The sequence below is a fragment of the Carassius auratus genome, chromosome 6 (genome assembly GCF_003368295.1).
Source record: "Carassius auratus strain Wakin chromosome 6, ASM336829v1, whole genome shotgun sequence".
Taxonomy (NCBI): domain Eukaryota; kingdom Metazoa; phylum Chordata; class Actinopteri; order Cypriniformes; family Cyprinidae; genus Carassius; species Carassius auratus.
Genome location: NC_039248.1, coordinates 28,147,078 through 28,161,501, shown reverse-complemented (window position 1 = coordinate 28,161,501; position 14,424 = coordinate 28,147,078). Strand labels below are relative to the sequence as shown.

At 34.4% G+C, this 14,424-nt stretch overlaps 1 protein-coding gene and 1 pseudogene across 1 annotated transcript in view; one reads left to right on the top strand and one right to left on the bottom strand.

Moving 5' to 3' along the window:
- LOC113089084 (immunoglobulin-like and fibronectin type III domain-containing protein 1) overlaps positions 1-9,569 on the bottom strand; it is a 22,930-nt pseudogene extending 13,361 nt beyond the window's left edge.
- A 121-nt stretch (positions 9,570-9,690) lies between these two features.
- Positions 9,691-14,424, top strand: part of LOC113089068 (membrane-associated guanylate kinase, WW and PDZ domain-containing protein 3-like) — a 53,983-nt gene continuing 49,249 nt past the window's right edge. Inside the window, exons 1-2 of the mRNA XM_026255924.1 lie at positions 9,691-9,753; positions 9,834-9,913. Of these exons, the coding sequence (XP_026111709.1) occupies positions 9,691-9,753; positions 9,834-9,913 (143 nt within the window). The remainder of the gene's footprint in view (positions 9,754-9,833; positions 9,914-14,424) is intronic.

Below are 14,424 nucleotides of genomic sequence, written 5' to 3'. Positions count from 1 at the left end.
TTCTTAATAGAAATGCAAGATCAAGTGCATTGTTAGGTCACACTAAGATACATGCTGTATAACTTCAGTAAGTGTAATATACTAGAATGCTACTGCGCACATGGTCCATGTTTTTGATACTTGTTCTGGCTATTTCATTTCACCTGTTTTTTTTGAAAATGTTCTCAAAATGAGATGATAATAATCATATAATTTACATTTGGGCAAGTAGACAGAATAACCTGGTTTCCCATAGTGCTGTGCAGCCATCTGTGAGTGGGAAATCGATTCTGTTATCCAGTTCATTCGATAATCATTTTCAATGTTAATAAGCTTTGGCATGTAAGCTCATCCCGCTCCGTTTGTGTGTCAAATATGGAAGATACCTCAAACTATATGGCTTGAGGAGAGATGTGATATTACTTTTCTAAGAATCAGACTTAGTGGATTTTAAAAAGGGCAAAAAATAGACTTATTCTGGTCCCTAGATATGGCTTGATTCCCTCCTTCAGTGATACTTGTGATACGGCTCTTTTGACTTGGCCACCCTAGCCACACCCTTGAAACCACTCTAGCCGGATTGGCTCGAGCCCCTGCCCTTTAATTGCCCGATGCTAATGTGCCCTTTTGATCCACTCTATGTACCCCTGAACTGCCATTTCTACCGAGTGGAACACCCAAGACCACGATTGTGCCCTAGCAACTTCACTTAACCCCTGCCCCTCCGGAGGTCTGTACACACCACTGACGAGACCACATTAGCCAAATCTTGTTTATCAGCTGCTGAATAATCAATGGTGGACTGCTGTACCACACGGGTCTGCACACATTGAGTAACATTTTAGTTACAGACTTTTTTTTGTTTCCAGTGAGCACTAAAAGGAGTGGTGGCAAACAGACCTTTGATGTCAGAGTGGAACCCACAGGCACTACCTTCCAGAGTTAACCGAGGGAGAGAGACGAGAAACAGAGAGAGAGAGAGAGAGAGAGAGAGTCCTAAGTAGGTCACACATCCTCAGCTGTAAGGGATTCATATTTAGTAGTGCTCAACAACAAGTAGGGCTGGGCAATATAGTGAAAAATATATCTACATTTTTCAATCTAATAGCCTATATACATTTTAGGAATTACTAAATTATAAAGAATGAGTAATAATGAGAAATTGCCAACTTTAATAGATTTTGAGACATAGTTTTCAAGTAGATTTGAAAATGTAGTGAAAAAATACTGTTTAATACATTGTTTTTCCTGAATGTAATTTAATAATTTTAATTGATTCAATGATTTTTTATTATTATTATTTTTTCGAACACATCCACAAAGATTTTTTGTGAACATTTTTGAGAGATTAAAAACTTTTTTTTTTTTTTTTCAAAATTGCTAGTAAATTCACAAATAATTACCAAGAAATGACAAGTAACAGGTTTAACACATATTAGAATTACAGAAATTGCATTTTCTTGCAAAACACACACTAAACTTTCTTTATTTTATTTTATTTTTATTTAAAGAATTTTAATTTTTTTTAGATTTTTTTTTTTTTTTTTTTTTTACAGGGAAATGAATGAATTTTGATTCAGATTTTAGAACGGACAGTAATAGTAATATTCATTTTATTACTAATTCATTTATTACTTTTCACAATTCACTAACTGTCCCGTCAAAACAAACAAGTATGCCTGTGTTTAAAGGTATATTATTTGAAAGCTTCCCTTTTCCAAAGGTGTTCATTTTACTGCATAGTAGCTTATACAATGTGAATATACTGTCATATTCAATGTGTAGTCAATATTTCAGTGTTGGTCTGGGATATGGGAAGGGGTTTGATTTTGATTTTTTTCCTGTAAAAAAAGCAACCCAGTCAGTGGAAAAGTGGACCGATTTTGAAGAGATCATTGCCTGAGCACTTGCACTAGCAGATGTCCTGATGTTTGCTCTTTAGCGGTCATGCTAGACTCCTCTGAGAGAAGGTAGATTTATTTAGCAGTGTGCTAAATGGACTCATGTATAGATTTTAAAAGCCTAATGCTGTCTGTCTCACTGCAGCACAGTCGCTTCACACAAAAGCTTGTGGTGATACATAACTGAACTACACTATATATGAGAGGGATGGGAAGAACATTAGCTATGGACCATGTTTGTTTAAAGGCACAGTTCATCCAAATTTATTTTTATCATTCAGGTTTGTTTCAAACCTGGTAAAAAAAAAATTTCTGCTCAGCACAAAATAAAATTAGTGGGTTAAAAACTTATGGCATTGAGAGGGACTGACACTTGATGGTTAGAAAAAAAGACCAAATAGATGTGTAAAAAAATGTAACAATGAAAACACACACACACACACACACACACACAAACAAACTACTTTCTCTCTTTTTTTATGTGCATTCATAAAGTGTATTAATTTGTAAGTGTCTTATTTGCCAGATGGCATTAGAAGTTATATTAACTAATAACAGTGGCATATGATAAGTTTTATACCACAGAAAACATGTAAAATATGCCTTTTTCAAAGCTGCTGTATATAAAGGTGGCAGATTTTTGCATGCTATTTAGATAGCTGAAGCTTATAGGTGTTCATTCGTTTCACTTTACTTTCATTATTTTCAATTTTTAATTGTAATTTTTTTTAAAGTAGAGGCCATGATCTTTCTTTTGATGTATTGCATATTCAAATAATTCTATAGCAAAGTATACTGGAGGCCATCACATTTTTGTGAAAGTCATCAAAATCGCTTGCGGTGGCTGGCAACTTAAAAAAAATAAAATAAATGCTGGCAGGGAAAGAGTTAAGGATATCATAGGGTTTTAAAAACATGATGCAAATACAGAGTTGTTTCAGCTGCAGTTATAGTAAGTGATCTGAAATTTAAAAGATTAAATGTAAATCTCAAATCGAAATTGATTTGTTTCCTTTTAGTTCCTTTTAGTATATATATATATATATATATATATATATATATATATATATATATATATATATATATATATGCATATTATTATTTTTTATTTTTACTAAGTTTCTAATAAATCATGCAGCAAACATGCAAGCGAAAATTATATATATTTATTAATATTTTTGGCAATGTATTATATTTTATACATATTTAAGTTTTTCTCAAAGAAATCAATCCTAGCCTATTCATTTGCTGTAATAGCTGATATTATACCACTAATCTACACTTAATTATAAAAATAAAAACACTTTTGTGGAAAATATGACATACAATGGTAATTTATTTATATTTTTGAGTAGTACAGTATTTAAATCAGCAAAATGTGCAACAACAACCCAATAATTAAGCTTGCAAAGCATAAAATCATATGTAAGTGTTCAGTGTATGTGAGATATAGTGATACTGCAGAACTGTCAACTGGCTGACACTCTTACATCGCACAATCCTTATTTTTAAACCCTGCTAAAAAAAAAAAAAAATTCAAATGAAATGATTGTCAAACCGGACACACACACACACACACACACACACACACACACACACACACACACACACACACACACACACACACACACACACACACACACACACACACACACACACACACACACACACCTGTATAGTCCATTTAGGCAAGTGATCCGCACTGTTAAGACTTGATATGCAGCTTTTAAAGGTCATTTCACCGTCATACATATTCATTCGTTTCTCAGTCTTTTGTTATTTATGTCTAGTTTTCCCGTCTACACCATAATCCACCGTGATTTTCTCCGGTGTGTGTGTGGATCTGTGGTAAAGGCAGAGGCAGATATAAAAGGCTGTTTACCATGTTTATCTGGTAAGCCTCTCCTTAATGAGCTACTAATTAATGATGAATGTTGATTTACCCTTAGAAATGTGAGTGTGCGCTGTTGATGTGATGTTGCAGCAGCATGTCTCATTGTATACTTCACGGTTTGCAGAATACTTCTCTACTTTCTCTTGCTATTCATTAAGGGCTCTGAGGCTCGGGTCTAATCTCATGTATAATGTATAGTGCTGGAATGTTAGTCTCTCTAGAGCTAGAATTCGTCTCAGTGAGAGCGGGCCTGGCCCTTTGATGTATCCCAGTGATTAGGTCTTCCTGTCAAACACCCACCACATACACACACACACTCACACTGAGGGCTGAAGTCAGTGTTAGACCCTCATTAAAGAGCTTCAGTGGGAGATTTGAGGGCAGGTTGGTGTAGTGTGTGATAAATATGTGCGCTAATAGTGTGTTTATTATTCTATAGGACCGCGGGAAATGGAGATCTACAGAATAGAAGGCAAACGGAGAGGGGCTGTTTTTGATATTTCCATCACACATGTTCAAATGGAACAAAACAATTATTGTTCCATATTGCATGTGCAAAAGAATGGAAAATGGTCCACGTTAAGCAGAATTTTCAACTAATGTATCTTCAGAACATACAAGCAAGTAGCAAATAATAAAAAACAGCATAGAAATGTATTACAGACAAAGAGTGCTTTCAGTATTTAACCCTCAAGGGTCGACAAACGTGGATATGCGTTTTGTGGCATAATCTCCTGATAACGCTGAAAAGAACTTAAATTACACTTGCAGTTTTGATCGTACAAATAAGAGCAACACATCAAACGAATCTGTAAAGAGTCTACTTTTATTTGTATAAACACATAATAACCACAAAACGCTGTGCTTTTGTAGAATAAAGAAAATAAAGCGAGTGCCTTCCCTGCCATCTCTGTATCTGTAGATGCAAAAATAAAACGACCCGAATCTCAGCGAATACTTGCCTCAAAGACAGGAGAAATATATGTATAAAAAGCTTGAAATGTCTACTTTTAAAATGAAGTGAAAAACAAATAATCTCTTTTTATGTAATCTGTATATGTAAGTAAGGAGTGCTATAATAGCTAATGTGTTCCCACATCGCACTGAACGTTTTCCATTCAAGAACTGTGAATGATTTTCACAGTGAATGACACAAATAATCAGTGAGGAGCTCGTAGCTCAACAATAAACCATGAGAAAACCATGTTCAAGTATGTAAACTTGCGGCAGAACATATAAATCTGCTTATTTATAGTTATTAATTATTATTATTATTATTATTATTATTATTAGTCTCAGTTCTGCAGCTGCGACAGATGGGATGACTTTTTTTTGTTATTAGTTTGCTTGAATTAGGATTACATTTATGTAATTATTTGTCCCTTTTTATCTAAACAATTTAGCATTTTTTTTTTACTTTTTAAAACTGCAAATTATTTGACATATGATTATTTATTAGTATATAATAAATGGGGCCTAACATTAAATTATAATCATTAATTAATTATAATTCTTTTTTAAGCGCAATTTTAGAAGGAGACACAACTAATACAGCTAAAATTGTACTTGTAAGGATATGTATGCACATAGGAAAGCCTTACTATTAAAATAGCATGGAGACAAATTAGACAACTTTAATCTGTTGTGTCAGCACTTGTGTCCATTGTAGAAATTACTGTCCATCACAGCGTTGCCAAGCCCGCGGTTTTCCAGTGGAATTGGGCTACTTTATCACTGTTGAAATAACGTTTATTTTATCCTTTCGAAATGGAATTTTTACAGGGGGACCACCCTCGAAACATGGTTAGTTTGGGCTGGTTTTAGGTTTGTTTTGAGTAGCAATTGGGCAGGTTTTGTTGTGAAAACCTGGCAACCCTTTGCATCACACAAGTAATGTTGTTATTATTATTGCTAACATAGTGGACTCATTAAAAAAAAAGTTGGCATAAAGTATTATGTATTAAAGAGAAAATAATCACTTCATCCGATGTGAATGAAATAATAATTTTAGGCGGGACAACTCTGAGATGTTTTTATAAGCTTGTTTTTATATGTACCATGATCATTTTTCAGACTTGACCTATGGTCATATATACATAGTTATACCATAATTTGTTAGTATGCGTGGCTGATAATAGAAAAAACAAATCAGTACTTAATTTCCTATACTTATGTAGGCTAAAGTTCTGAAAATGTCTCACATTAAACTGATTATAACATTCCAAAGCTGAACTGGGAAGATATTATTCAGGGAAAAGGTTTAGTACTACAGTAAGTGAAGTAATATTTTAATCAAAGGGGTTTAGGGTTAGAGAGTAGTGATTATAATTAACTCTATTTAGGAATGAACAGAAGTCAACATGCCATGACTTTAAAGCATTTTGACTCTTATAGCTGTTAAGCATGCAACATTTTCTTTGTAAAGAGTACTAAGCAACATGTAGGCTCACAAATATGGCTGCAAACACACGCACAAGAAGGTCAAGAGTGTATCTACCTTTAATTATCTGAGGGTGAATTGCTTTGACCTACGGTTCCTGCGGCATTTGGCTCTCGCCACACACCTTCTCCAGCTGACACACATACCCACAAGCTCAGTTTGTTGCTATGCTAAAGGTGAGGATATGCTGGTATATATTTATTCATATCATTGCTGGCTGTTATCACCATGACTATAAGCGTTTGTAAACACATGACACACAGTTTTCCAGCTAGATGTTTTCAGTCTTCATTCCAACATGAAGTGACAAGCTATGCCGGCTTGTGTGTGTGTGTGTGTGTGCATGAGAGAGAGAGAGAGAAAGATGCCCCTGAGCCCCAGACAGGCATCTCCATTTGCCCTCAAGCTGTGGTGGCATCAGACATCAGTAGCGCCCCTGCTGTCCGACATCACACACACACACACACACACACAAACACATCACCCTTCCCCATGCACTGTTATTTTATGCTGCTAAACATAAGATCTGTGTGTCTCAAGTGTGTCACACACCTTAAACCTGTAGTACAAACCAAACAGCAACTTACCTAGTAAATACTTTTTTTAGTAGTGTGATAGCATCTCTTTTCCAATAAGTAGCATTAGTGTAATACAATTAAATGCTTGTTTGTGTGTGTGTGTGTGTAAATACTTTATTAAAATAATAATTAAATTCATATTTTTTTTATTTTATGTATAATTGTAGTATAGCTACTGTAAGTGCCTCTTATTTTAAATGGCATAACTAGTTTTTGTTTCATTGTAACAACTTGAAGAACAATCTATAAATGTACACAGAATATAAATTATTAGTTAGAAGAGCACTATATCTATAATAAATATAAAAACAAGCCAATATATATAAACTAGTAGTTTTTTTTCTTCCACAAATTGTAGGCATGTAAACATTTGCTCTGACAATGTTCCTGTCTGTAATTTTCAATTTTAGTCTGATTTAAAATAATACTCTTCATAAAAAAAAAAAAAAAAAAAATCAGGCTAAAGGCAGAAATGTAATGTTTAATTTCCTGTTTTTGCCACTGCTGCAGAAAATCACACCAAAAGGGGGATCTGTATTAGCGTGTGCATGTGTTTTTTTTTTTTTTTTTACTAAATATGTGCTAAACAGGTGGCAGTGCATTACAGATCATTTTACACCAACAATCACAACTGATTGTCATTCAGTAAGGGTCTCAAACACATTTCCACTATTTTGACTTGCCTACATTCTCTCTTAACGTTTTTTCTTTCTTCATTTAATTCTGCATCTTACTGCGGTTATGATTATTAAAATTTCGGAGAAATCAAAATGCAATCTTTTCCTTATTTACCCATTTTTATTCAAAGAATATTATATTGCTCTATATTAGCTTCTTGTTTACATAGTTTATAGAAGTCATAACTTTAGCCATGCTAATATAACAGCAGGTGTGTGCTCAGCTTAACTGAATCGAGGATTTGCATGGCACATTATTGCAGAAGTCTTTCCTCAACCTTCAAAATGCGGTGTCCCAATACACCCAAAGGAATTGCCATTGCCATGGGAACTGCTTAGGCATTTGAGACGAGGTTTCTGAGGACTGGCTCATTTCTAATGATTTTCACATGTGCACCACAGTCTTGAAGTTGGGTTTGAACATGGACCGTACAACTGGTGTATGTCACTGTTTTGGCACAAGTCAACAGAATTCTAGCCAAAAGCGACACTTGACAATGATGTGCTCACACAGTCATCCTGCAACCACTGCGAAATTCTGAATGTATTTTTGTCTGAGCTACAAATGTAAGCATGCCCTCTTACACTTCCCTCGAGGGTAAATGAGGGGAGGCAACAAAACATGAAAGCAAAGTAAGGTGGGACGAGGAATGGGCGGTCATGATGAGGACGGCGGGAGAAAGCATTTCACTCCATCAGCGCTGCCGTGAGGGGAATGATAAAAAGGGGGCAAGGAGAGAAACGCTTACCGCTTGATTGCTGCAGAGAGAGCAGATAAGACAAGAAATTGGGGATGTTGAGGGTGAAATTCAGAGAGATCTATAAAAATGGTCCAAGTTACTGATTGTACCACTCTACCAGGTGATATTTTTTATGTTTGACTTTTTTAAATACTTTTATTCAGCATTTTTGCATTCAATTAATCAGAAGACTGAATTGGGGAATCCAGTCACAAAATAGAATTTACTGTATAATGCAGGATGGAACATAATATGGCAAATTTTGAATGAATTAATCAAAAGTAGGGCTGTACAATGAATCGAATGGCAACTAGTATCATGTGAGTATTAAAGTGCAAAATGACTTATTTGAAAATGAAGTCTGCATGTACTGAGTACTTCATCTGCAGAGTGGTTCTGAGAGTCCATTTCATTTTACCCTTTCATTTCAGAAGAACTATCACCATATAACACACATTACAACATCTTGTCAAAATAAAAGTTTGGCTTAACTTGAAGAAATTGTGACAGAACTGCTGTTACTACAGTAATACAGTCCATTGAGGAATATAGTTTCTAAAGTAGCAAAAATAGCATGTTTTTAAGGGCTAGACTAAAAGATTTAAAAGATTAATTACATTTTAAATGTTAAAATTATCTAAAAATTGTTAGAATTTCTGAAAAAACTTAATAGGGCCCTATTGTTATAAAAAAGTTGGTTAAGTTTGAAAGTTTTGGTTGATTAGACATGCTTCTTGAGTATTTCAATGTAATTAAACTTGAAATGGAATCCAGAAAAATGAAAACAGAAGAGATGGAATAAATTTGCATGCTTTTTGATCATTAAACTTTAGTGTCAAGAAAAATAAAAAAAGGGGAAAAATAATTCAGAAAAAAACAATTGGCAAAAGAATATAAAACAGAATTCAAGGAAAAATTATTTTCTTATGGCCTTACAAAAGTGACAGTAAAGACATTTATACTGATACAATATAAATTATTTCAAATAAATGCTGTTTTTTTCACTTTCAAAAAATCCTGAAAAAAATGTATCATAATTTCCACGAAATATTAACCAATACATCTATTTTCAGCACTGCCAATAATAAGACATGTTTCTTAAGAAATATTCAAATCCGCATTTTAGATTTTAGAATTTTAGAATGATCATGTGACACTGAGACCGGAGTAATGATGCTGAAAATAAAGCTTTGCCATCACAGAAAAAAAAGTAAATATATTCAAAAGTCAAATATATTCAAATAGAAAATAGGTTGTAATAATATTCCATTAATAAATTTCACATCAGGATGCCTATTTTTGCTGCCTAAACATTTAGTTTTTATGAGTTAGTCCCATGATTCCAAAGACTTACCTTCATTTCTCAACCCACCTGTGATCCACTCTGCAGTTAAATAGCATTATGCATTCATAGTTTATCAGTCCCAGTAGGGGGCGAACCTGAGCCCTCTGTACACTCCCTGGGACTGTCTCCATTAGTAATGTTTTATTTGATCCCTGTGTCCTCATGTAATGGGAAGATCAATCATATTGAGAGCAATGAGGTGGGAAAATGGAGTTCGCTGTTTGAGAGCGCAAAGGTTATGTCCCCAGTTTTTACAGAAACTCATTCCATTTTTTTCAGTGTCAGGCTTTTGATGGGATGCACCACGGTAAACCAGGCATGGCTCTCCGTCACTGTGAACCCAGCGTTCTGCTGGGAAGGTAATAACCTGTGTCGCTTATGTGACATTTCAGAAAAGTATTTTCCACAGCCTTTACTTTCCTCTAATGATATTTATCCAGGTATTAAAGCAATGGTTCACCCAGAAATGAAAATTCTGTCATCGTTTACTCACTCTCATGTTGTTCCAAACCTGTTTTACTTCCATTTTGTGTGGAACACACAGCGATAATTTTATTATTATTATTTTTTTAAGAATGTACTGGTAATTTGTTCATGCATTTACAGCAAAATGGATCTTGAAAGGATAAAAATAACACAAAAGTACTCTTTGTGCACTATATTAATTCAGACAAAGTGAAATCAGTATTCACAGGAAATCTGGACCTCTTGAATTTGAAATATAGAAAGGTTTCCAGATGTAATTATTAGCCAATAAATGAAGTAAATAAAAACATTTATTATGGTTAAAGTTTAAAGTTAATCAAATATAAGTACTATTCATATATAAGCAGCTCTATAAAAAACAATAGTGTTGTTATTCCGCTCAATTCAGTTTAATGTTGATTCAGTTCAGTTCAATAACTTAATATAAAATTAATACATTCTGAAAAGCCTTGAATCAAGCAGCTCTACAGTAGTGGCATTATTAAAATCTCATCCAATGGTTTTAGTGCAGTCAATATGAAAATATTACTAAATAAAGTTTTTTTAAGCAAGCCGAAAGCAAGGAACCCACATTACATCAGGTGACTGAAAAAAATAAAAAATAAATACCTTGGGGAATACAGGCTCAGTCAGGGGACAGGTTCTTCTCTGGTCTGAATAAATGAACATGGTGTTATTCATGATTCCAGCCTGCATCACAAGTCAGATTTGTGAAATTTATATTATAAAAAAAAAAAAAAAAAACACTATAAAATGTATCCATCTCCTTCTGCTTGTAGATAGGGATACATCACAATGGCATTGGGATGGAAGAACTGTAGTCTGTCCAGCAGGTTAAGACATAAAGTTAGAGAACCGCCTTTTAGCCAGTAGTAGATGTTCTTGATGTGTCCATCATTTATGGCAAATCAAATTTTTAGCTCAAATCACACTATAAAACTGTCATTTTCAGGTTGGTTCAGCTGTGCATGCAATGCTGGTGTTATAACTGTTCTATAGAGCAGCTGATGCCCAATTGGCTTTGGATAATTGAAAGGCAAGAACTTTCTTCATACCCCTGCCACGATGAGTGTTGCGATTTTTCACATTCAATTTTTCTGTGTTTTCTGATTCTCCTTATAATGTTTCTGACTGTGTTCAGCAGCTGCCCTTGGGGCCTTTTGTCTCCACCACACTATAAAAAATTGCAAGGCTCAATTCAACTCGTATCTCTCCTGGAATTCACTATTTATAGTTCAGAATGCTTTATTATTCCCCAAAAATGTTGTCAAGGATCCCAGGAATTAAGTCTTTAACTGTTCATAATAGTTCTGCAACAAATGCTCACTCCCCGCAAGCTATAACCATGTTTATGCTGAACTCCAGGAAGAGGATTACAGTGTTAAGTGGTATAAATTTCGAAAATGTTAGCACAGTTGATTAAATTCATCATTGTCGTCCCCAAAATAAGCCCTGACGCTTCCTCTACAACATTCTTTGGGCTATTTGTCATAATAAATAAAGGTTTCTGGCAGTTTAATTAATCTTTAATTAATCCAACCCTCGCTAAAGGGAATCTTGGCACTATAGTGTCCAGAGAGTGCAGTAAGAGTCAGCGAAACCTTTAGGACGAAGTGTTGCTGCTGTCAAACTCCATATTTGTATTTTTGCTTTTGTTTCCTCAATGAAAATAAAAATGCATTATGCAGATCCATTTTGGTAGCAGCTCTGCAGTTCTAACATAGCACCGTTAGGGCTCATGAAAATGGTTTTCTTTAGATGAATATTCTAAATATTTGCCGTAACGAACACATCCATTCATTCAGGTGCTGAAGCAAAAGGCTAAATAGCTAAAGTCTACAGCTCCTATTGCAGGTGTGTAAGGTGTCGCCATTTATTTTGGAGCGATTGCAATGTACTGTATTCTAAATATATACTTGTTTTATGGACCAGCATAATTTCTGGACAGATCATTCACCGTTTTATAGAGTTTAAAAAAAGCATGAGCTCTGTTGCAACACTTGGAATTTGTGCGTACAGTAAATAATAATAAAAAAGCAAAGAAGTTTGTATTCAAATTCAAAAAGCAAGCACACTTTTACGATTATGTCCAGTTTAGTTCCTGTCACGACTGTTATCAGCTCTCATTATTTACCATGGTTTCTGATTAGTTAATCCTTGTCCAGCTGTTCCTGCTTAGTTCTCTCATTTACCATGTGTGTACTTCTAGTTCTGATTCTGTTCCATCCTTCGTCGGTTGTTAGCTTATGATAATGTGCTGTACCAAGTCTGAAGTCTCAGTAAAGTCTGTTTTGAATGATGTATCTTTATTTGCTGTTCTCATTCCTCAACGACCTGTGACACACAAGACCTTTTTTTTTTTTTTAAAGTACCTCAGATGTGTTTCACTTCTAAATTGTGATTAGCCTATACATCACTGCTCTAAAATAACACTTTCAGTTTCAATTTAATAGAATCATCTTTTTCATGTACACTTGTTTTGTGTAGGCTATATAGTATATATTTAAGGTAGCAATACAGTACATATCATATTTATTTATAATACAACAATATATAGTTAATAATGGTTAAATGGAAGGGGGACATCCTGCCAAAACCCTGCTAGGAAGTGGTATTCAGGAACTGTGAGTAAACAACACCAGGGTGAGTAAATGATGACAGATTTGATTCTTATTGGGTAAACTATTCTCTCATATACTTGAAAGTAATCGTTTCTTTAAGTTTTTAATGAGTTTATGTTTTGTTATGGATGGATATTTAAGTCGTTCTCAGTTGCTGATTTTGTCAGAGCCTCTTGCAGATGACATGGTATTTTTGTTGATGTAAATGTTTATTGGTCATAGTCAATGAGGCTTTACTAATAGAGACAGGAGCTCAACCTTTGGAAGATAGAGCTGTTTTGTCCCTCATGCTGCTCTCTCTCTCTCCCAAGAGTCTCTGTTGTGAAACAAGATCATCCTTCATTGTGATGTCCTCAGCTGGAGCTTTAAAAACCAAACTTAACTTCATAAGCCAGAAACTTTTTCAGGAATGTAGCTGAGTTTCATAACTTACTGAATTATTTTGTCTGAGGAGCCACTTGCCTATAGGGATATTTTTGTTAAGTTTAATGGATAAAGTTATGATATGAGCTCTTTTTCAAACCTAGCAAGCTGCCTACCTAGACAGCTTTTTAAGATGACATAGGCACAAAATGAATAATCAGAATACATGATCTTCAGTAGAGATTAACGTATTTTGATAAAAATGACAAAAACTGCCAATTAAATGGACTGTTATTCAACATCTGTGCGTTAGAGTATTACGTTTTTATTAACATTTATGACATCAAACTCAACTTAAATTACGTTTGAGTTGTTTGAAAGCTATTTTGTGTTGCTTGCAGAGTTCAGAACTGAGTGATGGAACAGAGATGCATTTGTAGAAGACTAAACTAGAAAAGCAGTCACATTTTGATAAGATTGTCAACAGCATAAACAATCTCAGATAACATCTAAAAATACAGGATAATTATAGATTAATACGAGATTAGTGAGCTTAATCAGATTAGTAGTGTGAAAAGTCAATTAAATGAGGAATAATCGTGCATCTCTCATTGCAGCTGTTGGATAAGTTGGATAAGACACAAGAGCATGTAGTCTGAGCCACACGCTGTTAAAATTCATCGCATGATGTGAGATATTTACTCAGCAAACTCTTCCGCCCAAATGCCTCTCAGATTTGACAGCTGTGCCGAGTGCACACCTTTTGAGGAGGCTGCTTATGTAACGTGTCAAAACTATAAACTCTGCCTTCACCAACTTCCATATACTCCTTTACCAGAGATGGGTTTGTTGGAGCTGATGGCTATCCAGATCGCCTCCATCTCAATTTGTTTTGTAGTATAATGAATATGCTTTTTATGTCACAATAGGAGGCTGAAATTAAATTTTCTCTTTTGTTAGAATAAAAGACAAATAAGCTTTGCTGTAACACATGAGTTTTAACTTTTGCCTTTTTACAGAGACAGCATGTAAGCAACAGTCTGCACTTTGCTGATTAAAGCAATAACAGAACCCAGAATTTGTTTGGTTTTTACATTTAAAATAGCCCACAACTGAGTTCAGAATATGCAGTAAAATGTATCCGAATTTTGTGTACTAGTAAAAAGAATAGTTTGTCAAGGCAGCTTTGAATTTTGGCTTGGCAAAACCTTGTCTTAAAGTTGAAAATGGCTTTAATAATTCTATTGATTGATTTGTTTTTTAATTTATATGAATTTTAGGGATGTAACAATATCATAATCTCACGATATGATAATATCTCAAAATGAAGTCCACGATATGATATTTATTCCGATATTTAAAAAAAGTCAAATTTGACTTGTAACTGAAATTTAAAGGCT